We start from the raw sequence: 26,060 nt of genomic DNA on the forward strand, positions 1-26,060 counted from the left end.
CCCGCAAACCCAGCTCAACCCCGCCCCCGCTCGCCTCTCGGGGAAGACTTCCTTCCCACCCACGCCCAACCTCCTCCCACAAACAAAACGTTCCAGACAGGCCCCTAGCCTCCAAATACCTCAGTTAACAGTATTTCCCACACCTCCCTGCTTCCAGCTACAACGGTTCTTTTTCACCAAGCGGACCCCAGACTGGAGACACAGGGGTCGGCCTCGAAGGGGGAGAACCAAACCGTAAGGAAGGGGAGCAGGGGGAGGGGAATAAGCGTGAGGAAGGGAGGGAAAGGGAAGCAAAAGAGACGCCCGGAAGCAAACCTCAGGTGCCGTTCCGGTGGCCGCGACGGTGGCCTGACGGGGTCAAACCCAAAGCCTCCGAGCGCCCCTCCAAGGCCCGGCAAACTCCCGCAAGCACGCATGCGTCAAAGCAGAGCCTTCCCGGCACACGTGGGAGGCAACTGGCCGGGTGAAGTAGGCGCCGGCCTGGAGAATATTGTGTCTTGTGTCTCTTCCCCCAACCCCAGGTAATGGCAGTAGTATTAAGTTTATTTTGTAAAGACTCAGTTGGCGAACACTTACATTTAGATTTTTTTTTTCACCCGGTTATTACACAAGTGGTACAAATTGTAAAAAATGGAGGAATATCTAGATGTAGTAAGAAGAAGGCGGGGTACGTGGTGGCTCAGTGGGTTAACTGTTGATTTCAGCTCACGTTGTGATCTAGGGTCCTGGGCTGGAGCACCGAGTAGGGCTTTGTGTTCACAGAGTTGGCTTGTCTCTCTCCCTCTGTTCCTCTCTGTCTCAAAATCTGAAAAGAAAAATGTGACAATATCCTCTCCTCCTTCCATTACTTATTGTTCCTGCTGCTTTGAGGTCAAATAAATTAGTTTTCTAGGCTTGTATGTATACAGTCGTGAATGTGGATTTTTTTTTTTTTAAGATTTTATTTTTAAGTAATCTTTACACCCAGGGTGGGGCTTGAACTCACAACCCTCTGCCAGCTGAGCCAGCCAGGCAACCCTGAATATGGATTTTGTTTTGTTTTGGTTTCACATACGGACATCCCTTGAAGTCAGTAAAAACTATACCATTTATCTTTTTGACAATTGCACAATACTTCATAGTGTGGCAAAATAATTTTTAGAAAGATGTTCTCAGTTTTTAGCTACTACAAATAATAAAATGATAAACATTAACATCATTTATGTTACATTACAGTGGCCCCACCTTCTTCTTACTACATCTAGATATTCCATTTACATTACAGTACATTACAGTACATTTTGAAGTAGTACTTTCATTTCTATAGCAGAGATTCCCCAAAATGGAATCTGAGTATAAAAATAGATATACACTTTTTTTTCATTTTAATAGAATCTACTCTCAAATTACTATTCAAAAATGTTGAAACCATTCTTATTCCCACTAGCAAATCTTTGAACATATGTTTCCCCACACCCTCATTAAGATTGGATGTTGACTATTTAATTTTTAAGAATTTTATAGGTCTTAGGGGATCCCTGGGTGACTCCGTGGTTTAGCACCTGCCTTCAGCCCAGGGCATGATCCTGGAGTCCCGGGATCAAGTCCTGCATCAGGCTGCCTGCATGGAGCCTGCTTCTCCCTCTGCCTGTGACTCTGCCTCTCTCTCTCTCTGTGTCTCTCATGGATAAATAAATAAAATCTTAAAAAAAAAAAAGAATTCTATAGGTCTTAAAATAGTATCTGCATCAGGATAGACTAAGCTGTGTTGTAGAAACAAACAATTTCAAAAGCTTAAAACAAAAACCATGTATTTCTTGCTTAATGCTACATAATCATATCTAGTAAGTTGACTTTGGAGCTCTGCTAGGATAACTGCTCAGGAACCCAGGCTGATGAGTAAGTCAGACCACAGGAAGAGAGATCTCTAGTGGGCCTCACATTGGCAGTTACAGTGATTCAGGACTATTGCATTTACAATTCATTGGTCTGACTGAGTCATAAGGCCCTACCCAATCACAAGGGGGCCAGGAAGAACAGTCATGTCTCATATCTGGAAAGAGAAAGAACTGTGTGTATTTGATGAACCAGCAGAATTGACTACCACGTTATTTCATCATTACTTTAATTTGTTCAGCTGTCTTTATACTAACCGCACCTAAATTCATTTAAAAGGTATAAACCAGGGCAGCCTGGGTGGCTCCCCAGTTTAGCACCACCTTTGGCCCGGAGTGTGATCTTGGAGACCTGGGATCTGGTCCCACGTCGGGCTCTCTCCATGGAGCCTGCTTCTCCCTCTGCCTGTGTCTCTGTCTCTCTCTCTCTCTGTCTCTGATGAATAAATAAAATCTTTTTATTACAGAGAGGCAGAGACACAGGCAGAGGGAGAAGCAGGCTCCATAAGGGAGTCTGATGCAGGACTCAAATCCGAGGCTCCAGGATCATGCCCTGGGCCTAAGGCAGGATCTAAACCGCTGAGCCATCCAGGAATCCTCTGTAATACTTTTTATTTTTAAGCAGGCTCCATGCACCGGGAGCCCAACATGGGACTCGATCCTGGGTCTCCCTGGGCTAAAGGCAGGCGCCAAACTGCTGCGCCACCCAGGGATCCCTGTAATACTTTTTAAATGAGCAATTCAACTTCTAGGAATTAAACTCCCTATCTTTGAAATGCATGTATTTCAATATGCATACCTTTGATATGAGGTAAGAGCTAAATTGTCTTCTGCAACATTGCATGAAATAGCAAAATATTTAGAAACAATACAAATTTCCATCAGCAGGTGTTGGTTAAACAAATTATGGCACACCCAAACAGAATACTCTTCAACTATGTTTTTGAAAAAAAACATTGGTAGAGAGTAATCTTTAAGTAATGTTATTAAGGGCAGCCCCGGTGGCGCAGCGGTTTGGCGCCGCCTGCAGATTGGGGTGTGATCTTGGAGACCCGGGATCACACCCCAGGCTGCAGTCCCACATCGGATCGAGTCCCACATCTGGCTCCCTGCGTGAAGCCTGCTTCTCCCTCTCCCTCTGCCTGTGTCTCTGCCTCTCTCTCTCTGTGTCAATAAATAAATAAAATCTTTAAAAAAATGTTATTAAATGAGAAGAACAGGTATAGAACACAGTATATATAGCACACTTTTATTTGTATAAATAATACATTTTTAAACATTTTTTAATTTCATATACATAAAAGATCACTGGAAGAACACAGATTAATATTGATTGAGAAGAGGGCAATTGGAAGGTAGCAGATGTGAATGGGAGTAAGGGTTTTCATGGTACACTATTTTATAGCTTTTGAATTTTGAAACATGAAAGTGAATAGTTTATTCAAAATTATTACATTAAAAATTAAATGAAAAGGAACATGCTTGGAAAAATACACACTTCTACAATATAAAAACAAACTACCTTAGCAGCAGTTACCTCCAGATAGAAGGATTGGGAAACATGACAGTATCTAGGAATTTTCTGCATTTTTACCCTCAGTAATGTTTGAAAATTGTTTTTACTGTGTACATTTACTCCTTTTGTAATAATAATTTTAAATGTTGACTCAAAAAACCACATATAGATCCCAACACACACACACACTTTGTAGATTTTATTTTTTTTAATTTTTAAAAAAAATATTTTATTTATCCATAAGAGACACAGAGAGAGGCAGAGGGAGAAGCAGGCTCCCCACAAGGAGCCCGATGTGGGACTCCATCCTGGATTCTGGGATCAGGACCTGAGCCAAAGGCAGACGCTCAACCGCTGAGCTACCCAGGCATCCCACTTTGTAGATTTTAAACACTGGAAAGCATCTGGCCAATAAGATTTCCCAAACCAATTGGATTTGTAAGCTGCCAGTTTAAGGTGAGTGAAAGGAATGTTTAAGGGCATCAGATTAACAGAGATAATATGAGCAATAAAACCGGAGAGACCTCTCCCTCCCAAAAAATCAAACCAAATCGAAACAGAGAAACCCAAGGTATGTGGGTTGCAACTCCCTGAATCTACACACCAGGGATCATCTAGCTATTGGGACTGGAAATATTCTACTGACCCATGGCTAAACTGCCTTCCCCCCTGAACAGCATTTCACATTGGCCCTGTGGGTTTGCCTTGGGTAGGTCCTCCATTTTTTGGTCTTCCACAGATAATCCACTTCTTCTGACTAATGCATTTTTTTTCTTAAGTTACTGTAGAAACTCAGGTTAACAGTCAAACCTGTGACTCTCTAGTGGCTGCCTATTGATATTCTCATTAATCATATGTATACTTGCATTTTATTTTAAGGGGTGAGGGAAAGGTGACTATCTCAGTTCCTGGAGGGAATACATGGTAGCTTTCCAGTACTTACATCAATCTTCATCTGCTTTCATTTTACCTTGACCTTCCCCTTGTCCTGAAATTTTTTTTTATCAAAACAGTACAAATAAACTTTCTTTCTCTCTTTCTTGCCTTACTTTAACCAATATAGCACCCTCTGTTCTAGTGAAGGTAAGGTCTAGTACCCCATTGCAAAGCTTTGGTTCCCCTGCCTCTGTTTTCAAATAACCCTGGGGACTTACTCCAGCCAAGGCAGTCCTGTTTGCAGGAGTCAGAAACAGAAATAATTATCAAGTCTCTGCTAACAGTGCATGGATAGGTTTATGTCTCCATACCATTATGTTTCCATACTGCTGTTAAAGTCTGGTTCAGGGATGCCTGGGTGGCTCAGTGATTGTCTGCCTTTGGCTCAGGTCGCGATCCCAGGATCCTGGATCAAGTTCCACATCGGGCTCCCCACAGGGAGCCTGCTTCTCCCTCTGCCTATGTGTCTGCCTCTCCTTTGGGTCTCTCATGAATAAATAAATAAAATCTTAAAAAAACAAACAAACAAAAAAACCCAAAAAACCCAAAAACCTCATTCAGCCTGGTCCATGAATATGTGTCTTATGTAATGGCTGCACACTGGTCCAAGTTCCTGCACAAGCACACGTGATGCCCCATATTTAGATTCCAAGGTTATGGTTCTCTTGATTCACATCCTCATACTGTTGCCCAGGATATTTGGCCAGCATGGCTGAGCCTGAGAGCTTTTACAATCACTGTCTTTATCACTTACTGTGCTAGACTCCATCCTCTTCAGTGGTGGGCCTTGGTCAGTGGCCAAGATGCCCTCTTTCCTTCTAGTGAATTCTCTCATAGGCTTTCCTGCTGGTTGGCCATAGTCTACTCTACCAAATTCCCCTAACTTCAGGTTTTGGAGAGTACAGATTATTATTTCCTTCTCTTTCCTTTTAAAAGATCCCTGGGATGATGATGACAACCACCACCATCATCACTGTGTGTGAATACATGAGTTTCCCGTGATTACCGTAATGAATTACCACAGACTCGTTAGCTGAAAACAACAGAAATTATTTTCTCACACTTCTAGAGGCTACCAATCTAAAGTCAAGGTGTTGGCAGAGCTGTATTCCCAACAGCTTTGAGGAGAATCTTTCCTTGCCTCTTCCAGCTTCTGGTGGTTCTAGTCAAAGGTCCTTTAGTTTGTGGTTGCATGACTCCAATCTCTTCCTCTCTCCTCACATGGCCTTTGCCTCTGTCTCTCTGTATCTTCTCTACTGTCTTTTTTTTTTTTAAGATTGTATTTATTTATTTATGAGAGACACAGAGAGAGAGGCAGAGACACATGCAGAGGGAGAAACAGGTTCCATGCAGGAAGCCCGATATGGGACCCCATCCCAGGACTCAGGGATCACGCCCTGAGCCAAAGGTAGATGCTCAACCACTGAGCCACCCGGGCGTCCCTTCTCTACTGTCTTTAATAAAAGACATTTGTCATTGGACTTAGGGCTCACCCAGATAATCCCAGATGAGTTTATCTTGAGATCCTTAATTATATCTGCAAAGATCCTTTTACCAAATAAGGTCATGTTCTTAGGTTTCAAGGGTGAGGACATGGACATATCTTTTGGAGGGCCCCTTTCTTTTCTTTTCTTTTCTTTTCTCTTTTCTTTTCTTTTCTTTTCTTTTCTTTTCTTTTCTTTTTTAAGATTTATTTATTTATGATAGACATAGAGAGAGAGAGAGAGAGAGAGGCAGAGACACAGGAGGAGGGAGAAGCAGGCCAATGCCGGGAGCCTGACGTGGGACTCCAGGATCGCGCCCTGGACCAAAGGCAGACACTAAACCGCTGAACCACCCAGGGATCCCCTGGAGGGCCCCTTTTCAATCTACTAGATGTTATTTTATAGATTAGGAAATGTGGGGTAAGAAAGATTAAGGTATTCATTAAAGGCAAATTACTCCTCCTCTACCGCAGATCTCGGCATACTTGAGAAGAGTAGCAGATTTTACAAAACCCATACACTACAAAGGTCCTGTTAGGGGAGCCTGGGTGGCTCAGTTGGTTGGGCCTCTGACTCTTGGTTTTGGCTGTGATCATGATCTCAGGGTTTTTGGATTGAGTCCCTTGTGGGCCCCAAACCCAGAGTAGGGCTCTGTGCTCAGCATTGAGTCTGCTTGAGATTCTTTCTCCCTCCCCCTCTGCTCCCTCCCACCCTGCTCTCTCTCTCTTTGTCTCAAATAAATGAATAAATTTAAAAATATATATTATTATTTTTTAAAGTCCTGTTAGACTCTTATCATAGGACAGTTGGTTCCTGCTGGCCTTGTATTTGCACAACTAAAGGAATCTGCTAAGACTGCCTCTAGGAGTACTAGTTTTAAATGGTCCTTACCAAGCTTCATTATATTAAATTATATCATACAGTTATATCCAACTATCTTAAGGATATTTGATACTGAAGAATTGAAACCCATGGCCTTATTTTAATCAATGAGTTCAACCTGTCTCAGTCCCATTTTGAAACCATTTCCCTGAATAGGAACAATGTAAACTGGCTTGTGTTTCATCCTTTTAATTATTTTCAACCCACCCTCATGTGCCTATTGTGGAATGCAAGAGTGAGAAAGCTAACACAAAGAATGATGAAATAATATAAAGTCTGGGTCATAAATATCTGTATAGAAGATTTCAAGCCTCCTGTGAGGGGGAGTGTATCAGGCTTTTTCATAGTTCAGCTCAGAGATGGTTCTGTGGTTGCAGAGCTGGCCTTGTAAGGATTCTTCACCAACTTGGCACACCGAAAAATCATCACAATTAGGAAGAGAAACAGAAGAACAACAAAGGCAATGGCGAAGGCTTTGTCTACGTCAACACTGCTTGACAGGCTTGAATCATCCATGGGAACACACAGCTCTTTACCCTTGTTTAGCTGTAGCTACCTCTTCAGGTATATCTTCAGGTTTGTCATATTCCTAGACAAAAGAGGATAAAACAAGCTTATTGGTTCATATATGTATGCATGTGTTTTCTTAATAACATTATGTTAGGGACACCTGGGTGACTCAGTGGTTGAGCATCTGCCTTTGGCTCAGGGTCTGATCCCAGAGTTCTGAGATCGAGTCCCACATTGGGATCCCTGCATGGAGCTTGCTTCTCCCTTTGCCTGTGTCTCTGCCTCTCTCTGTGTGTCTCTTGTGAATAAATAAATAAAATCTTTAAAAAAAAAGTTGCAGAGAAAAATAAAAAATGTACTTCCTGAATGAAAACAAATAATCCCATAGCAATCTGCTGATAAAAGTGGAAAGGGACCCACAGGGAAGACTCAAGGCAGGTTTTACTGAAAAGGCAAATACATGAACTGAACTGAGGCCTGAGAATGAGTGTTTACCAGACAGATCAAGGTGGGAAAGAGGAGAAGCTGGACAAGAGAAGATATCACAAGTACAAACATGAACGCTTCAGGGAGGACAGTAGAGTATGTTTGAGAAACAGTAAGTGCTCATTTAAGTATTTGGGATGCATTCTCCTATTGAAGAATAGGCAGGAGCCATAGCCTAGGCCAGTTCATTAGGGGCATTCTATGGCACATTAAAGACTCTGGACTGAACTTTGCAATCAATGGGGAGCCATTGGAAAGCTTTTATTTTTATTTTTATTTTATTTATTTATTTTTAAAGATTTTATTTATTTATTCATGAGAGACACAGAGAGAGAGAGAGAGGCAGAGACACAGGCAGAACAAGAAGTAGGCTCCATGCAGGGATCCCGACGCGGGACTTGATCCCAGGTCTCCAGGATCACACCCTGGGTCGAAGGCAGCGCTAAACCACTGAGCCACCCGCAAAGCTTTTATTTTTATTTTTATTTTTGTGGAAAGTTTTATTTATTTATTTATTTTTTTAAGTTTACTTTTTTATTTATTCAGAGAGAGAGAGACAGAGAGACAGAGACAGAGTCACAGGCAGAGGGAGAAGCAGGCTCCATGCAGGGAGCCTGACGTGGGACTTGATCCCTGGTCTCCAGGATCACACCCCGGGCTGCAGGGGGCGCTAAACCGCTCCGCCACCGGGGCTGCCCTTGGAAAGCTTTTAAACATGGAAATTATACTGTTAGATATTTGTGTTAGAAATACCAGACTGGCAGGAATGTGGAGGACGCATGAGGCAACAACTAACCCAATATTCTCTCATTCATAGGAGCTTCGAAGGGATTCAGGACAGCAATCCTCTCCCCCCAGCACCCATGTGTCACTTTGGCATATGCATCATTCAGAACTGAAGGCATTTGAGACCCTGAAGCCTCAAGAACAGCTTTTGTCTCTCTCTTAACCACACAAAAAATTCTAAATCTGGGGGTGTTTCCCAAAATAAGGGTTATTAAGGGAGATAAATTTTGTCTGAGTGACCCATCTGTATGGTATGGCAATCATCTAATTGCCAAACACCCGCTCTTTTTATCACCCTCTGAAGTGCATTCCTTTCCTCTGAAATCCCAGCCCCCTACTCCCTTCTCTGTAGTTCAGAATGACATATATATCTCATCTTGCCTGTCTTTGGAATTTCCATGTCTATAGGGAGTCCCTGTATGTACACCTATTAAATTTGATTTTTCTCCTGTTAATCAGTCTCGTGTCAATTTGATTCTTAGTCCAGCTAGAAGGACCTTGAAGGGGACAGGAATTCTTGCTTCCCAATAGCTTCTAGAGGTCAAAAATCTAAATGTTTTGATATTTTAAACTTCTCACAGCATAGATTACTTTAGTGCTTGCACTCAGTAAGAAATGTTTGTTGGGGGATCCCTGGGTGGCGCAGCGGTTTAGCGCCTGCCTTTGGCCCAGGGCGCGATCCTGGAGACCCGGGATCGAATCCCACGTCGGGCTCCCGGTGCATGGAGCCTGCTTCTCCCTCTGCCTGTGTCTCTGCCTCTCTCTCTCTCTCTCTGTGTGTGACTATCATAAATAAATAATAATAAAAAAAAAAATTTAAAAAAAAAAAAAAAAAAAAAAAGAAATGTTTGTTAATGTGGAAACCAATGTCAGAAGGAACACTCTGCTTCTCATGGGTGTAGAGTATGACCCTCATCTGATGAACAAACTCAGATGGGGGGGATCCCTGGGTGGCGCTGCGGTTTAGCGCCTGCCTTTGGCCCAGGGTGCGATCCTGGAGACCCGGGATCGAATCCCACGTCGGGCTCCCGGTGCATGGAGCCTGCTTCTCCCTCTGCCTGTGTCTCTGCCTCTCTCTCTCTCTCTCTCTCTGTGTGACTATCATAAATAAATAAAAATTTAAAAAAAAAAAAAAAACAAACTCAGATGGGGTATATTAGTCATAGAAATTTTTCTAAAAGTGGTGGCTGGGGGCAGCCTGGGTGGCTCAGCGGTTTAGTGCCTGCCTTCAGCCCAGGGCGTGATCCTGGGGACCCAGGATTGAGTCCCACATCAGGCTCCCTGCATGGAGCCTGCTTTTCCCTCTGCCTGTGTCTCTGCCTCTCTCTCTCTCTCTCTCCCTCTGTGTCTCTCTGCTTAATTCCTTATGGTAGAGCTCACATTGCATAAAAGTGAAAGTTATAAAATCATAGAATTTCATAGTTGGATGACTTGTAGTCATCTTATGGCACCAACCTTCTAATCATTCCTGGGAAGTCCCTGCTTTAACTACTTGGGTGAGTTCATTGGGGGCCTTCAGGGGCCAGAAATGACTATCTTCCAAGGTGGCCCATTTTCTAAAAGTACTTATTTTTTCTTTCTTTCTTTTTTAATTGAAATATAGTTGACACACAATGTTATATTAGTTTCAGGTATACAGTGTAGTTATTCAACAATTCTGTATGTATGCTATGTTCACTACAAGTGCAGCTGCCATCTGTCACCATACATTATTATAATACCATTGACTATATTCCCCGTGCTGTGCCCTTCATCCCCATGACTTATTCATTCCATAACTGGAAGCCTGGACCTCCCACTCCCCTTCACTCATTTTGCCCATCCCCTCTCCACCCTCCCCTCTGGCAACCACCTTTTTAATCTTTGTATTTATGGATCTGTTTCTGCTTTTTGTTTGTTTCATTTTTTAGATCCCAAATATAAGTGAAATCATATGGTATTTGTCTTTCTCTGACTTATTTCCCTCAGCATAATATCCTCTACTTTTATCCATGTTGTCACAAATGGCAAGCTCTCATTATTTTTTTCTGCCTGAGTAATATTTAACCATATGTTGTATACACAACCTCCTTTTTATCCATGCAACACTTGGATTGCTTCCATATCTTGGCTATTGTAAATAATGTCGCAATAATAAAAGTAGTTCTTCACATTGGGGCTAATCCATTTCTTTAGCACTGCTCTACTTTTAACTTAGAACCATATAGAGTAGCACATATCTTTTGCATACACAAGATTTTCAGGTTTTGAAGATAGCTATCAAGTACTTGTTGACTGATTTCCTTAATCATTTTATAATTTAATAATTTCTCAGAGGATATAGTCTATCACTCTAGTCTTTTTCCACTGAAAAGATCCAGTGTGTCTATATCCTCTTTAAAACATGGTGCCCAGGAGGACCTGGATGGCTCAGTGATTAAGCATCTGCCTTTGGATTAGGTCATGATCCTGGGATCCTGGGATCGTGTCCCACCATTAGGCTCCCTACAGGGACCCTGCTTGTCCCTCTGCCTATGTCCCTGCCTCTCTCTGTCTCTCATGAATAAATAAAATAAAATAAAAAAATCACAGTGCCCAATACAGAATAGAAAACCCACACAAACTCAAGATTATTCATCTAGGTACCTTCTATTGCTTGAGATAAGATCATGATGAACCTTGTGCTAAAATTGGAATGATATAGAGAAGATTAGCATGGCTCCAGCACAAAGATAACACACAAATTCATAAATCGTTCCATTGGTTTAACTAACTGTAATTTAAAATAAAAACTTGGAAGAAAAAAAAATCATAATGAGCCTTGAAAATCTGCATAAAGAATTTGAATTTAATTCTTCCAGACTTGGAGAACCACTGAAGGATTTTGAACAGATAAATGAGAGCAGCAGCTATATCTTACTGTGCATACTGCTGACTCTAACTGAAATGTAAGCTGTAAGCATTAGGTCTGTGTCTCATTAGTGGCATAGCTTCAGTGTCTAGGACAGGGCTGGCACATTGTACGTGTTTAGTATACCTACATAAATGAATTAATATCTATGTCAGTGCCTGGCATGTTAAGCATACTCAAATCATGTTTGATGAGGGAAGGTAAATCATCAAAGCCATATTTTAGGAAGATAACTGGCAACAGTGTGTAAAAGATATTGGAGACAGGAAATAGATACCATAGGGTGGAAAACAATTAGAAGGCGTTGTAGCAGTCTCAATGAGAGGCAACAGAAGTGTAAACTGGGATGATATAGTAACAAAAAGGAAGGAATGGATGTGAAAGAGGATTTGACATGATTTATAAATTAAATGGACATATAGTGGAGGGAAGAAGGAAGTGATAAACTCTGGGGTTTGACTTTGGATGGATAAAAGAAAAATGTTACCATTCATAGAATTATTTATTTTAGGAATTAACAGCTATTTTAAGGGACTATGATGAATTCAGTTTGGAGTAGGTTGAATTTAAAGGTACTAGTGTGATATGTTCAGGAAGCAGAAATGTGGGACTGAGTAAAGAAAAGCAAGATCTTTAGAGTTGAGTCACCCAAGTGCCGGGAAGTTGAAATCATAGAAGTGGATGAGATGACCAAAGGCGAATTTGAAACAATGGAATGCTCGCTTTTATGTCAAAGGAAAGAGATCAAGAAACCACAGTTGGAATAGTTATAAGTAGGAAAATCTGAAGAGTGTGGAGTCACGAAATTGAACAGATGAGAGAATTTCAAGGAAGAAGGGTGGCCAACAGCCTCAAATGCTGCAGAGAGACGGAAAGCCTTCAGTATCTGGAAATTGGAAAACATCAAGTCATATATGATTCTTCTCCCTGTTTAATTAAATCTGAATTTCTGGGGGCACCTGGGTGGCTCAGTCAGTTAAGCATTTGCCTTGGGCTCAGGTCATAATCCCAGGGTCCTGGGATTGAGCCCCATGTTTGGCTCCCTGCTCATCAGAGAGCCTGCTTCTCCCTCTGCCTCTGCTGCCCACTCTGCTTGTGCTCACGCATGCTCTCTCTCTCTCTCTCTGTGTCAAATGGATAAATAAAATCTTTGAAAAAAAAACCAAACTGAATTTCTGAACTTTGAATCTAAGGTCTCTAGTTTACTTATTCAAACTTCTCACTCATGGCTGCCAAATTCTACCAAGCTAATTTTTCTACTGTTAGGCTGATATCTTTCCTCTCTCCATCTCAGAAAGTAAATTGAATTCCTATTGGAAAAGTTAAAAAAGAGAAAAAAAAGTTGATGTTATTTTGGTTCCAAATAGGTCATGCATGTTCTTGGCTCTTATTTTCATAGGCAGGGGTCACATTCTAGGTCTTTTTTTTTTTTTTTTTAAGATTTTATTTATTCATGAGAGAGAGAGAGAGAGGCAGAGACACAGGCAGAGGGAGAAGCAGGCTCCATGCAGGGAGCCGGATGTGGGACTTGACTCTAGGATCATGCCCTGGGCCAAAGGCAGATGCTCAACCGCTGAGCCACCCAAGCGTCCCACATTCTAGGTTTTATACATCCTGAAGTTCATATAAGTTGGAGGTCTCTCTTTAAGAAAAAGAATGCAAGATTTTGAATACAAAATTCAGTAAGAAGTTTTTGAGAATGGAAAAAAAAAACACAAATTATTGGAGCCTTGTATATTCAGTTTTCTTTCTTCTCAGACCCCTTCGGCAAAATCACTTTTCTGACAGTCAAGTGACAGATACCATGGTAAATCCGAAATCTGTTTTCCAAAGTGAAGATCCATTCTAGAATTTTTTTTTAGTGGTTCTTCAGGTTTCTGTTTTGTTTGAAATAAACAGCAGGTCTGCTCCGGACTAAAGTCGGGAAAGGGAAGTGGGGCATGAATCGAGTGGCTTGTGTAAAATCTTGTACTGCTAAAATAGGGTAACAGACTAACAGCAATTATAAATCATCAATAATTGCGCCTCAGATAAACCTCATTGGCTATGATACTACCACTGCGCCAAGCTCCTGCAATTGTAAATCGACAGTGGGAGTTTCCTTTCACTAGACACTTCCCAGAAAGATCAATCCCCTCTTCCTTTCCCGTGTTGCCTTCCCAGATCACTTCATTTCCCCCATTTGTTGCCCAAGCTTCTTAAAGATAAATAAAAAAACACCTAAAAAAGATCCTGTTTTTCTCTCCCAGCCAGAAGTTCACTCTAACAGGAGAGGTGATGGTGAGGAAATAGAAAAAGGAAGCTCTCTTCCTCTAATTCCTGAAATCAAAGACATCCTCTAGGCAATAGGATCGACAGAGGCTCCCCCAAGTTTGCCTCAAAACAACACTGTGCCTCTTCCTTAAAGTTTCACTTTTCCAGAAAAGCTCTAAGGAAAACAAAAGTTCTTTATTTCCCTTCAGTCATTTCCCTAAGTATTTCCCAACTTTGTAGAGAAGTGCTATGAAACTCAGAAGGATTGCTGGAATTATTCCCATAAAAACTTCACCAGAACAACAAACACCACGGACAGTTATTTACCTTTTAAGAGAGAGATATCCGAGACTGGCTGTTGGTGGGGCAGTCTTCTCCTCCTCTAGCACATCTCTTGACAGCCTCCCCCATTTTTATCAACCCCCTCTTACAAAAAGGCAAGTGGTTGGTCACTCTTTCCCTTCCCTACTCCCACGCTGCACTCAGAAGCTTCATGAATAGTTCAACTAAAACAGGATCACATTTCAGACACTCCCATAGAGAATGAGAAAATGATCCCACTAGATTAAATTGGAGCCCAGGTCAGTAGAAGAATATTTCCACAGCTCTGCCAGGCTAGGGGTGGTCAAGGTTAACTGCTCAAGTAATACCTTGTCAGTATATCACATGAGTGGTAGAAGATGAGTCCGGAGCCAGCTTTTTGGTCTATGTGATAGTTCTCTGGATTGCTGGCATCCCCTGGGAAATTGTTAGAAATGCTAATTTTTGGTTCTGTATTCCTGCCTTAATGAATCAGAAACTTTGGAGGTATCTGTATCTGCACTTTAACCAGCTCCTCAAGGTGACTGTCACGTCTGCTCAAATTTAAGAACTATTTGTCAACAAGATCGGTGAAGCTCAAAATTCCCTTTCCTCAAAAATAATTTACTTAGAACATTTGAATCAGAAAAGTCAAAACTGGGATGCCTGGGTGGCTCAGCGGTTGAGCGTCTGCCTTGGGCTCATGGCGTGATCCTGGGATTCAGGATTGGAGTCCCACATCGGGCTCCCTGCAAGGAGCCTGCTTCTCTCCTCTGCCTATGATTCTGCCTCTGTATCTCTCATAAATAGATAAATAAAATCTTTAAAAAAAGAAGTCAAAACTATTTCACTTAGTATTAGGTATTATCAGTACTCACATATGCCTTAAATGCAAAATTTACTACAATTTCCTCTAAGGTTTCATGTGGTTTATTAAAAAAAAGACTTCTATAGGACATGTGTGTGTCCGAGCACATGTGCACCCTTTTCTGTCTGTATGTATATATGCTCTATAAATTTACAGAATATTTCTGGAGGGACATACTCCAGGGCTCCAAGATGAGGAATTAGGTGGCTCATACTATACCATGCACATATGATGTACTAGAAAATTCTTTTTGAATACTAGTTACATTTTCAAATTTTTATTACTTTAAAAAGTAAATTACTTTAAAAAAGTAACTCTCCTGAAAAAGTTCTATATTTAATAAATTTTACTGCATGCCTGTTGTGTGTCAACCACTGTGCTAGATGCTGGGGACAGAATAGAGAATATGGTATGATCCCAGTTCTCATTTTGATTTTCCCAAATAATATGAAATGTAGCAATTTAAAAATATTTTTAGTTTCTAAATTTCTCTTGCCCCTGACCATACAATCGCAAATTGTGTGGAAGAAATGAGGGCATTTGTGTTGTTTCACATTTATTAGTGAACCAACATTGCAATGGATATCCTTGCACATATTTCTCTGAGCACCTGTGGAAATGTTTTTGTGAAATATATTCCTCAAAATATTAAAAATATAAACATTGGGTTGTAGGATATAATCAGAATTTTAGTAGGTATTGCCAAATTACACACTAAAAAGTTTATTGCAATGTGCAAAATAGGTACAAAAATGCCTGTTTTTTCATAATGCTACATTGGTTCTTTTAATCTTTGAAATATTTGTCCAGCCAAAAGTTTTTAAAAGCTTGCATTTCCCTAACTACTATGGTATTTAAGCTTCTACTGTCCGTATATCTTTTTCAGATTTATTGTACCTTTCCTTTCCCTTCTTTTCATTGGGCTATTCATCTCTTATTATTGATTTGAAATTATGTATATAAATATGTATATACACACATGTATACACCCATACACACAGATATATTAACTACATATTTTTAATTTAATTTTATTATTTAAAAACATTTTAAAATATTTTATTTATTTATTTGAAAGAGAGAGAGATAGTGAGAGAAAGGACTATTGGGTAGGAGAGGGAGAAGCAGGTTCCCTGCCAAACAAGGAGCCCAATGCAGGGCTCCCTCCAAGGACCCTGGTTTCATGACCTGAGCTGAAGGCAGACAGCCAACTGAGCCACCCAGGAGCCCCAACAATCTATTTTTACTTATAATTTTTGTGATACACGTTCTTAGTTCCTATCCTTTGCCACTCCCACTTCCTCACTTTTGAAATAGCTCTCTATCAACATCAGTTTCCAGAATTCAACCTCTCTTCTCAGCCTATTAACCACTTTCTAGCTTCTCTTGTTTCCCTAACCAGTCTCATCCTCTCTTCTGCATCTCTAGAATCTTCCATTCCCAAGATACTGATCTAATTTGTCAATCAGTTATCTAATTCTGGGTAAATTCCTCTATTTCCTTTCCTCTAGCTTCTGAATGTTGGCAGAGAAAGAAATAACAATGCTCTGTAGTTTCATGAATGTTTATGCCCTCTTACTTAGGGGTCTCAGAGCATTAGACAATCTTTTTGAATTTTTTTTATTTTTTTTTATGATAGGCACACAGTGACAGAGAGAGAGAGAGGCAGAGACACAGGCAGAGGGAGAAGCAGGCTCCATGCACCGGGAGCCCGACGTGGAATTCGATCCCGGGTCTCCAGGATCACGCCCTGGGCCAAAGGCAGGCGCTAAACCCCTGCGCCACCCAGAGATCCCTAGACAATCTTATTTGTTACACATTTTTAGTTATACACTTCCCCAAGTTACCCACAGCTCTATAGCTAGAACCAACATCACTTTTACCTCTTATTCTTATTCTCAGCAGGAGTTTGACTTATTATTCATTGAGAATCAAAGCCACTGCACAGGAGTTGTCAACTTCTTTTTTTCCACTCCAAAATGTCTACACATTTTCTCTAGAAAGGTGCCTTGGTTTTTCTGAGAGTAATACTTCTACACGCAGCCCTAACCTATCTCTTTGTTTCCCCCAGGACCAGTCTCACTTGTTTTCTTGGGCATATATATTTTGTCTTTAATTTGCCCCTTTTCACAAGCTCAGTCTGTAGACATATTTTTCTATTCCCACCCCATCCTATCCCCCATCCCAGGTACCATTTGATTACATTCCCTTCACTGCCATATTTCTTGAAAAACTGTTGTATGCTATCTTCCTATATTTACTCACTTTCTATGCACTTCTCACTCCCTTTTACTATGGTTTCCACTCCATCTACTCACCTTAGATTTGCTCCTCATCTCTGTACATGTGATGCTGTTACCCAAACTCTTTTATCTTGAAACTCCTTTGGCTTCCATTGCTCTGCTCTTTCCAGATTACCTCTTCCTTCTGTCATTTGAAACTGGAATTTATCTCTCTTTTTCTTTTTTCTTTCTATCTTTTAATTTCCAAAGCATGTTCATTCACTTTGATAGTGTACATAACTATTCTTTTACAATGGGCCATGACATCTATATTATACTAATTATACAAAAACAGATGCAAAATAGTGTTAAGAAACTTCCTTGCCGGGGCAGCCCCGTTGGCGCAGCAGTTTAGTGCCGCCTGCAGCCTGGGGTGTGATCCTGGAGACCCCTGGATCGAGTCCCACATCGGGGTACCTGCGTGGAGCCTGCTTCTCCCTCTGCCTGTGTCTCTGCCTCTCTCTCTCTCTCTGTGACTATCATAAATAAATAAAAATTAAAAAAAAAATTAAAAAAAAAAACAAACAAACAAACCAACAACCCAACTTCCTTGTCTGAAATTATAAGACTAAGTGTGTGTGCATATATTTTTAAAATCCTTTTAGGGATCCCTGAGTGGCTCAGCGGGTTTGGCGCCTGCCTTTGGCCCAGGGCGTGGTCCTGGAGTCCTGGAGTCCTGGAGTCCTGGAGTCCTGGGATCGAGTCCCATGTCGGGCTCCCTGCATGGAGCCTGCTTCTCCCTCTGCCTGTGCCTCTGCCTTTCTCGCTCTCTCTGTGTCTCTCATGAATGGATGAATAAAATCTTAAAAATAAAAAATAAAAAAAATCCTTTTATTCCCATTACATCCATTTGGCTGAACTTTATTAATTAATATCTGCTCTTCTTATGTTCTCTTTTCTTGTGAAAGACATCAATTATCTAGTCAGTAAAGCCAAATATCCTTCTTCTTTGCCATACTCCCACCTTTAGTCATCAAGTGCTAACAAGGCACTTTCCTAATTTTTTCTGGAATGGATCTAATCTCCATGAGAGTTATCTTTTGCAAGTCCATTTCTTCATAAGTCTGACCTGTGAGATTTTAATTGCTCTTCTGCAGTTTTCTCTTCTTTAGTCCATGGTGACAACTCCAGGTCTGTTTGCTTTTGCAGTTTTCGTATTAATGGTCATATTCTTAAGGACAGTAGCACAAACATAGTTCTTAGTCTCTTTCTGCTTAGCAGTAATTGGTTTAAAGCATGGATGCAAAGTTTTATATTGAGACTTTATTGCTAACAATTCCTTTAAGAGTGTAACTGGATTTTTCTTGCCTGCTAAATCAGGATAATTAGTCTTCATTTCGGGATCCCTGGGTGGCGCAGCGGTTTAGCGCCTGCCTTTGGCCCAGGGCGCGATCCTGGAGATCCAGGATCGAATCCCACGTCGGGCTCCTGGTGCATGGAGCCTGCTTCTCCCTCTGCCTGTGTCTCTGCCTCTTTCTCTCTCTCTGTGACTATCATAAATAAATAAAAATTAAAAAAAAAAAGAACCTTCGTGAGCTAATACATATTAAAAAAAATTAGTCTTCATTTCATATTCCAGCTTGTACTGAGTGTAATCCAGATCAGAGTTAGCTTTCTGGAACATCAGTCTCATCTAATTGACCTCTGTCTCCATCTTGAATAGTTGACATTCCTCAGACTCCTGAAACAGGCATTTCCTGAAGCATTCTTTGTGTCCTTTTGCTTGTATCTTTTAACTATGTTACTATCATTTTCTGCAACCACAGTCTCTTGCAGTTGTTGCGTAAGTTTAGGTCTAGATCCCAACCTCTCTTTGGGGCAGTAGCCCTATGATTTCATGTGTTTAATAAGCATTTTTACCTGGGTGTCCCACCAACCAATCCAACAAACAAATTTCAACCAAACCTGAACTTCCAGTTAGCACCAGTTTCTGTTGATATCATCCAAAAGCCTTCTTTGACATCCCAACTTCTTTTCACTCCATATCCATACAATTCCACTGCAAACCTTGTTATTTTGTCACAACAATTTTTATGGCAATCATTATCTGTTGGGTTTCATTGACCTATGTCTGATCTTTGTAATTGCTCCCCTGGATTTGTGCAGTAGCTATTTACCTAAGTGGATTTTCTCTTCTAGTAAACCACTCGCCCCATAACCTGGATCACTCTTCCTTAAAATTTTAACATCAAAAAAAAAAAAAAAAAAAAATTAACATCCAGAAGTAGGGCTTCCAGAGAAAAGATGATTTTTAAAAATATAAATATTTCCTATGCAATATTTCGAACATACTTATACTAACAAAATCACTTGTTGTTTATCTGAAATTTATTTTATTTATTTTTATTTTTATTTTTTATTTTTTATTTTTTATCTGAAATTTAAATTCACTGGCCAACCTGTATTTTTATTTCCTAAATCTGGCAACTCTATCTGGAGACAATAAAACTGGTGCATTTGCAGACCACCATTTTAAATAATTTAAAAAACTGCCTTACCATCATGATTATGGTAAGGAAACAACTTGTAATAGTTTAAAAATTAATGGTAAAAATAGTAACTTTACTATTGCTAAGCTGGAACTGTACAATAGGTCATTTCTTACTGTTTTTTTTAAAGATTGTATTTATTTGAGACAGACAGAACAGAAGCAAGGGGGAGCCGGAAGGGGAAGGGAGAAGGAGAAGCAGACTCCCCACTCATCAAGGAACCCAATGAGACTGGGCTAGATCTGAGGACCCTGGGATCATGACCTGAGCCAAAGGAAGACACTCAATCTACTGAGCCACCCAAGCCCCCCACAATAAATCATTTCTTCATCAACTTCTTAATTTTCATTTCTACTAAAATTAGAAAATCTGAATTCACAGCAGGTTTGTCGGGTACTGCAATGAGTTATGGCTACCAGATCATTCTGAAGAGTTGGATCTAACGTGTATCTAGTATAGCAGATAATTTTTAATTGAAGGCAGCTTTCAGTAGTTTTCTAGATCCTATAGAAGGACACACAGCGACTTCGAAATTGAATGTTTCAAGTTGGGAGAGAACAAAGTTGCATTTAATTGCATTGGTTACACTCACTTCTGAAAGCATTTTTCCCCCATTCAGCTTTGATGTGGTTTAAAATATATTCAATAATGTGTCATTCATTTTTTTCTCTGATGAAGAAATAAAATTAATCATGTATTGGGAAATAATAAGCTCTTGGCAATCAAGGCATTTGCATAACAATCTGGTTTTCTTACAAAATCCTGATACTTTGATACTTTGTTCCCAAGATTAAAAATCATGGCATTTATCAGAATTGGCACCACAAAAGAGAAGTTCTCTCTTGATCTGTATCATGACAGTATGAACTCTTCCAGAAAATTGTGCCCAAGAGCTTAGAAAATCAATAAACACTAAAAATAAACGCACACAAATAGAGATAGCAAACTTCAGGTAACTTTTTTTTTTTTCCTTCAGGTAACTATTTTGGATTGCAAATGAAGAAAAATTAAATGTTCAAACCATCTAATTAGATAACTATTTGGAAACCAAAAAATCATGTCATTTAGAACTTGAAGTAATCAATTCAAATTAATAAAAATAATGAAAACAGTGCTTAAAAAAATATTTTTTGTTGGTATTATCTATATAGTAGAAAATTGATCTTTTACTCCAGCCCTTATTAAAAAACTTGTGAGAGCATCTTCTCCATTACTTGTCTCCTTACTTCACTGCAGAAAAAGCAGTCTTCTAAATTTACCTATTTCTTCTCAAAGATTATGCTTACTGGCTGCTATTTTACTATTTTTACAGTTCGTACTAATTTGTTCTATGCTTTATCAGAATCAGGAGGAAAACTCTTTGGCTACCAACTGTTCTCTGAATAAAACAGAAAATAGAGGGACGCCTGGGTGGTTCAGGGGTTGAGCTTCTGCCTTCGGCTGGGCTGGGTGGTAATCCTGGGGTCCCAAATCCCGCATCCGGCTCCCTGCACGGAGCCTGCTTCTCCTTCTGCCTGTGTTTCTGCCTCTCTGTGTCTCAAGAATAACTAAATAAGATCTTTAAAAAAAACGCCGGGACACCTGCACCCCGATGTTTATAGCAGCAATGGCCACGATAGCCAAACTGTGGAAGGAGCCTCGGTGTCCAACGAAAGATGAATGGATAAAGAAGATGTGGTTTATGTATACAATGGAATATTACTCAGCTATTAGAAAGAACACATACCCACCATTTGCTTCAACGTGGATGGAACTGGAGGGTATTATGCTGAGTGAAGTAAGTCAGTCGGAGAAGGACAAACATTATATGTTCTCATTCATTTGGGGAATATAAATAATAGTGAAAGGGAATATAAGGGAAGGGGGAAGAAATGTGTGGGAAATATCAGAAAGGGAGACAGAACGTAAAGACTGCTAACTCTGGGAAACGAACTAGGGGTGGTGGAAGGGGAGGAGGGCGGGGGGTGGGAGTGAATGGGTGACGGGCACTGGGTGTTATTCTGTATGTTAGTAAATTGAACACCAATAAAAAATAAATAAAAATAAATAAATAAAAAATAAATAAATAAATAAATAATAAAACAGAAAATGGACTACATTTTGTTTATTGTAGGAATAATGGCTTTTGTACACCTAAAGCTACAACTCCTTCAGTGCTGATCTCAAGATATTTTTTTCAAACTTTCTCAGACATCATCAAATTATTATTATTATTTTAAACATTTTTTTATTTTTTATTTTATTTTTATTTTTTTTAAATTTTATTTATGATAGTCAGAGAGAGAGAGAGAGAGAGAGGCAGAGGGAGAAGCAGGCTCCATGCACCGGGAGCCCGACGTGGGATTCGATCCCGGGTCTCCAGGATCGCGCCCTGGGCCAAAGGCAGGCGCCAAACCGCTGCGCCACCCAGGGATCCCTATTTTTTTTTTTTTTTAAGATTTATTTATGATAGACACAGAGAGAGAGAGAGAGAGGCAGAGACACAGGAGGAGAGAGAAGCAGGCTCCATGCTGGGAGCCCGACGCGGGACTCGATCCCGGGACTCCAGGATCGCACCCTCGGCCAAAGGCAGGTGCCAAATCGCTGCGCCACCCAGGAATCCCCAAATAATTATTTTTTAAATGAAAAATTTTCTAGGGATCCCTGGGTGGCGCAGCGGTTTGGTGCCTGCCTTTGGCCCAGGGCGCGATCCTGGAGATCCGGGATCGAGTCCCGCGTCGGGCTCCAGGTGCGTGGAGCCTGCTTCTCCCTCTGCCCCCCCCCCCCTCTCTGACTATCATAAAGAAAAAGAAAAATTTTCTAAATGAAAATATTCTTCTGTGACTTCGATTATTTTTCTTTTTTACTGTGTCAATATTTTTATTATTTCTCTTAGCGTTCTCCCAACCTACATATAAACTTTTTACCTTTGAAATATTACAAAAAAATTTTAGTGGAAAGTAAGTGTTTCTTCCATTTAGATTCCAATTTGTTGCCTCAGAACTAAGTATAGGTAACGGTTTTCCATGTATCCTTCCAAAAGTTCTTTTTTCTTGTCTTTATTATGATATATATCAAACTATAGGAATGTATAAAGTATATGTGTGATTTTTATTTTGTTTTTAAACAAATTTTCATTTATTTTTTAATTCTAGTATAATTAACATACAATGTTATTTTAGGTGTACAATATAGTGATTCAACAATTCTTTTTTAAGATTTAAAAAATTTATTTATTTGAGAGAGAGCAAGAGTGAGTGAGAGAGAGAGAGAGAGAGATAGAGCAGGAGTAGGGGTAGAGGGAGAACCAGAGGCTCTGCTGATCAGGAAGCCCAAATGGGGGCTCCATCCCAGGACCCTGGGATCATGACCTGAGCTGATACTCAACTGACGGAGCCACCCAGGCACCCTGATTCAACAATTCTATACATTAGTCAGTGATCATCACTGTAAGTTATACTTTTAATCCCCTTCACCTATTTCACTCATTTCCCCCCCACCCTCTCAATGACCTTCCCTCTGGCAACCATCAGTTTGTTCTGTACATTTTAAGAGTGTTTTTGTTTGTCTCTTTTTTTCTTTGCTCATTTGTTTCTTAAATTCCACATACGAGTGAAATTATATGGTATTTGTCTTTAACTGACTTATTTCATTTAGCATTTTACCTCCTAGATCCACTCACGTTTTTGCAAATGGCAAGATTTCAATTTTTTTTGTAATATTCCATTGTATACCATATCTTTATTCATCTATTGATGGACACTTGAGTTGCTTCCATACCTTGGCTGTTATAAATAATGCTGTAGTAAACATAGAGGTGCATATATGTCTTAGAATTAGTGTAACTTCAATTTTGAATGATAAACCAAATAAGTTTCTGGGCATTTTTCCTTATGTACTACATATATGCTGTGAAGTGATTCATATTATGTACATCCTGGTGTCCACTGTCAGCAAATTCAAGGCTAATATTGCCTTTTCATGTTGTATCCCAGGATTCTTTGTGGTGTTTGATCATGGATTTTTGCTAATGGCTTGTTATACTTTCTCCAAGCAAAACACTTGTTAACTTTGTAGCTAGTTGTATCACTGAAACAAAATGACTTTTGCCATTTTTTAACCAGGGATGTAACTTGATCTTTTTTATCCACAAACTCATCCATTTCATAATGGAAAACATTATTTTGCATTCATTCTGGAAAAATACATTTTATAACGTAATGAGGTTATTGTAATTGGTTCAAAAATGACTTGTAAGTTTTGATGGCTTTTGGAGTCAGGGTTTGACAATACTTGTAGTGGGCAATGGACAAAAGGATTGTTGGTCCAATAAAATCCAATTTTTAGATAATCATAGTTGTGGTTTCCTTTTTTAAAAAAAGATTTTATTTATTTGAGATAGAGCGAGCGAGAGAGAGAGAGCGCCTGAGTAGGGGGAAAGGCAGAAGGAGAAGGAGAAGCAGGCTGAGCCGACTCAGGGCTTGATCACAAGATTCCCAGGATCATGATCTGCGTTGAAAGCAGACGCTAAACTGGCTGAGCTACTCAAGAACCCCATAGGTATTCATGATTATACTTTGTATTTACATTTTTATTTATTCATCGCTGCTTGGGTGAACTTATCACATGTAAAGGCACAAAACTCGAGTCCATATCTAAACTGCAGTCTTGTTTAATAGCTACTTTTACTACATAATTTTTTTTTCATAATTTTGAATTGAAATTCTGTACTTGTTAGTTTTTTCATCATTACTTCTTATGTGTCAATGTACTTCTTTAGAGTGGATGCTTTTTCTCTTTTGATGAATTGGAAATACAACACAATAAAATAACAAAGAAAAAATAATTTTAACAATGTAAATAATAATATACAAATTATGTTAAAATACCTCAGCGGAGATAAACTACTGATAAGGAGAGAAATGGATCAATGTAATCTTTGTATTACGTATGTAATCTATAAGAATGCAGATATACTCAATAGCATAATGGAATTTGTTAAAATTCGAATTAAATTGATATTAAACAATAGGTGAAAGATAAGTAAGGTGGTAGTATATTGTAGTGCTAAAATATGTTCCTAGAGTCAGACTTCTTCAGTTTGCCTTGCACATCATTACTTACTAGCTGGTTATCACTTGCTTAATCTCTTTGCTTCTCTTCCTATCTGCAAGATGGAATTAATAATACAATCTACATCACAGTGTTGTGAGAACTAAATGAGTAAACACACAGAGCAGTTTGGATAGTGTCTGGCACGAATGCTTAGTGCTTCCTATTATTAAAAAAATCTGTTTCAGTCCTCATCTTATTACTTCCCTACAAAAACCCATCATTATGTCCCTATCATTGACCAATGGCAGTCATCCCACTCTTAATCAGAATACCTTCTTTATACAATGCCTTTTGTTTTGGCTGTCGGTACCTCTCTCACCAGACTTTAAGCGCCCAGATTGTTTTACACGACCAGTTCCATACCAGGCACTCAAAAATTATTGAGTCTTTTTTTTCACCAGGGACAAAGGTCCTTAATGGAGGAAAAAAATTCTAGAAAGGATTACAAATCACTGTGTAAAGTTTAAGCATTAGAGCCACTAAAGAGGGTTTACGAAACAAATCGTCTGCACAGTTTTCAGCCAGGAAAATCCACTACCTAGGGCAGCCCCGGTGGCGCAGCGGTTTGGCGCTGCCTGCAGCCTGGGGTGTGATCCTGGCGGCCCAGGATCGAGTCCCGCGTCCGGCTCCCTGCATGGAGCCTGCTTCTCCCTCTGTCTCTGCCTCTCTCTGTGTCTATAAATAAATAAGATCTTAAAAAAAATCTACCACCTAGCTAAGCTTTTGAGTAAAAATGTTTTTCGCCTACGTCACTCGATCACTGACCTCTGACGCACAGGAGGCGGGATTAGAGAGAGACAGCTGGACTTCTTTTTTGCCCGCTCTCCTCCAATGGACTGGCGGGCACATTGGCCAGCCCTGCCTTTTGCATTCTCATTGGTCAGTTGCCCCGAGGAGGCGGGCTCTGAGGGAATGACTCCATCCACTCTTTGGGCGGGGTCCGTCCTCCGGAGGCTGGGGCCTGTCGGGGCGGGGTGTGTGTTACCGCAGCCGCCATCTTTGATTCCGCGGTAGCGGTGGCGGCTGTAGGGAGCCGCGTCTGGGGAGTGGCTCTCCCCTCCCCCTCCCCCCCGGTTCGGTGGCGGCGGCTCCTCCCACTCGGGGGGTGGTGCGACGGCATTGGCATCTACGGCCATGGCGGCGGCTGCTGCTAACCCCGGTAAGTAGACGGAGGACTGGGGCGCCTCTAAAAGGAGGAGGGGCTGAAGGGGTTGGCTGCTGAGGAGACCCAGGGCTGAGCGGCGGTAGTTGGGGCTGAGGGCGCTAAGACTAGCGGAGGTGGCCGACGGGTGGGGGAGGGGAATGGCGGGGGGAGGGGCCGGCCCTAGGGATCTGGGGAGACCAGAGGTGGAGGGAGGGAGTTCGTTGGGGCGAGTTCTGTCGGAGCGGTTCCCTTGGTTGGGCTTGGCC

At 40.6% G+C, this 26,060-nt stretch overlaps 3 protein-coding genes, 1 long non-coding RNA gene, 1 other non-coding gene and 1 pseudogene across 15 annotated transcripts in view; 3 read left to right on the forward strand and 3 right to left on the reverse strand.

Annotated features, from left to right (window-relative positions):
* Nucleotides 1–431, reverse strand: part of SETDB1 (SET domain bifurcated histone lysine methyltransferase 1) — a 31,910-nt gene extending 31,479 nt beyond the window's left edge. Inside the window, exon 1 of one of the 2 annotated variants that reach the window (XM_077842367.1) lies at nucleotides 316–431. The gene's annotated coding sequence lies outside the window, so the exon portion shown is untranslated. The other variant, XM_077842366.1, reaches the window with a different exon arrangement.
* On the forward strand, nucleotides 10–8,929 carry LOC144280387 (uncharacterized). The gene is made up of 3 exons (XR_013348794.1): nucleotides 10–234; nucleotides 7,070–7,256; nucleotides 8,506–8,929. It is a non-coding gene; the product is annotated as an uncharacterized LOC144280387 (long non-coding RNA).
* On the reverse strand, nucleotides 6,866–25,668 carry CTXND2 (cortexin domain containing 2). Of its 4 annotated transcripts, none has more exons than XM_077842389.1 (2): nucleotides 25,416–25,668; nucleotides 6,866–7,281 (listed from the first exon to the last, which is right to left on the reverse strand). In XM_077842389.1, exon 2 carries the CDS (start codon nucleotides 7,206–7,208, stop codon nucleotides 7,041–7,043), a length of 168 nt encoding a protein of 55 aa, XP_077698515.1. In that variant the 5' UTR covers nucleotides 7,209–7,281; nucleotides 25,416–25,668; the 3' UTR covers nucleotides 6,866–7,040. The 4 variants fall into 4 exon arrangements, with proteins under 4 accessions (XP_077698515.1, XP_077698517.1, XP_077698518.1 ...); XM_077842391.1 differs by lacking the exon at nucleotides 25,416–25,668 and adding an exon at nucleotides 18,973–19,080; XM_077842392.1 differs by lacking the exon at nucleotides 25,416–25,668 and adding an exon at nucleotides 17,104–17,508.
* LOC144281479 (U6 spliceosomal RNA) lies at nucleotides 11,118–11,220 on the forward strand. The gene has a single exon (XR_013349995.1). It is a non-coding gene; the product is annotated as a U6 spliceosomal RNA (small nuclear RNA).
* On the reverse strand, nucleotides 17,750–18,917 carry LOC144324604 (SKA complex subunit 2 pseudogene; annotated as a pseudogene).
* ARNT (aryl hydrocarbon receptor nuclear translocator) overlaps nucleotides 25,617–26,060 on the forward strand; it is a 70,163-nt gene continuing 69,719 nt past the window's right edge. For 3 of the 7 annotated variants that reach the window (XM_077842371.1, XM_077842373.1, XM_077842374.1), the window contains exon 1: nucleotides 25,619–25,809. In XM_077842371.1, coding sequence (XP_077698497.1) covers nucleotides 25,785–25,809 — 25 coding nt within the window. In that variant the 5' untranslated portion in view covers nucleotides 25,619–25,784. Of the gene's footprint in view, nucleotides 25,810–26,060 lie in introns of all 7 variants that reach the window. The other 4 variants (XM_077842377.1, XM_077842375.1, XM_077842369.1 and 1 more) reach the window with 4 other exon arrangements.

This window comes from Canis aureus, chromosome 12 (genome assembly GCF_053574225.1).
Source record: "Canis aureus isolate CA01 chromosome 12, VMU_Caureus_v.1.0, whole genome shotgun sequence".
NCBI lineage: Eukaryota > Metazoa > Chordata > Mammalia > Carnivora > Canidae > Canis > Canis aureus.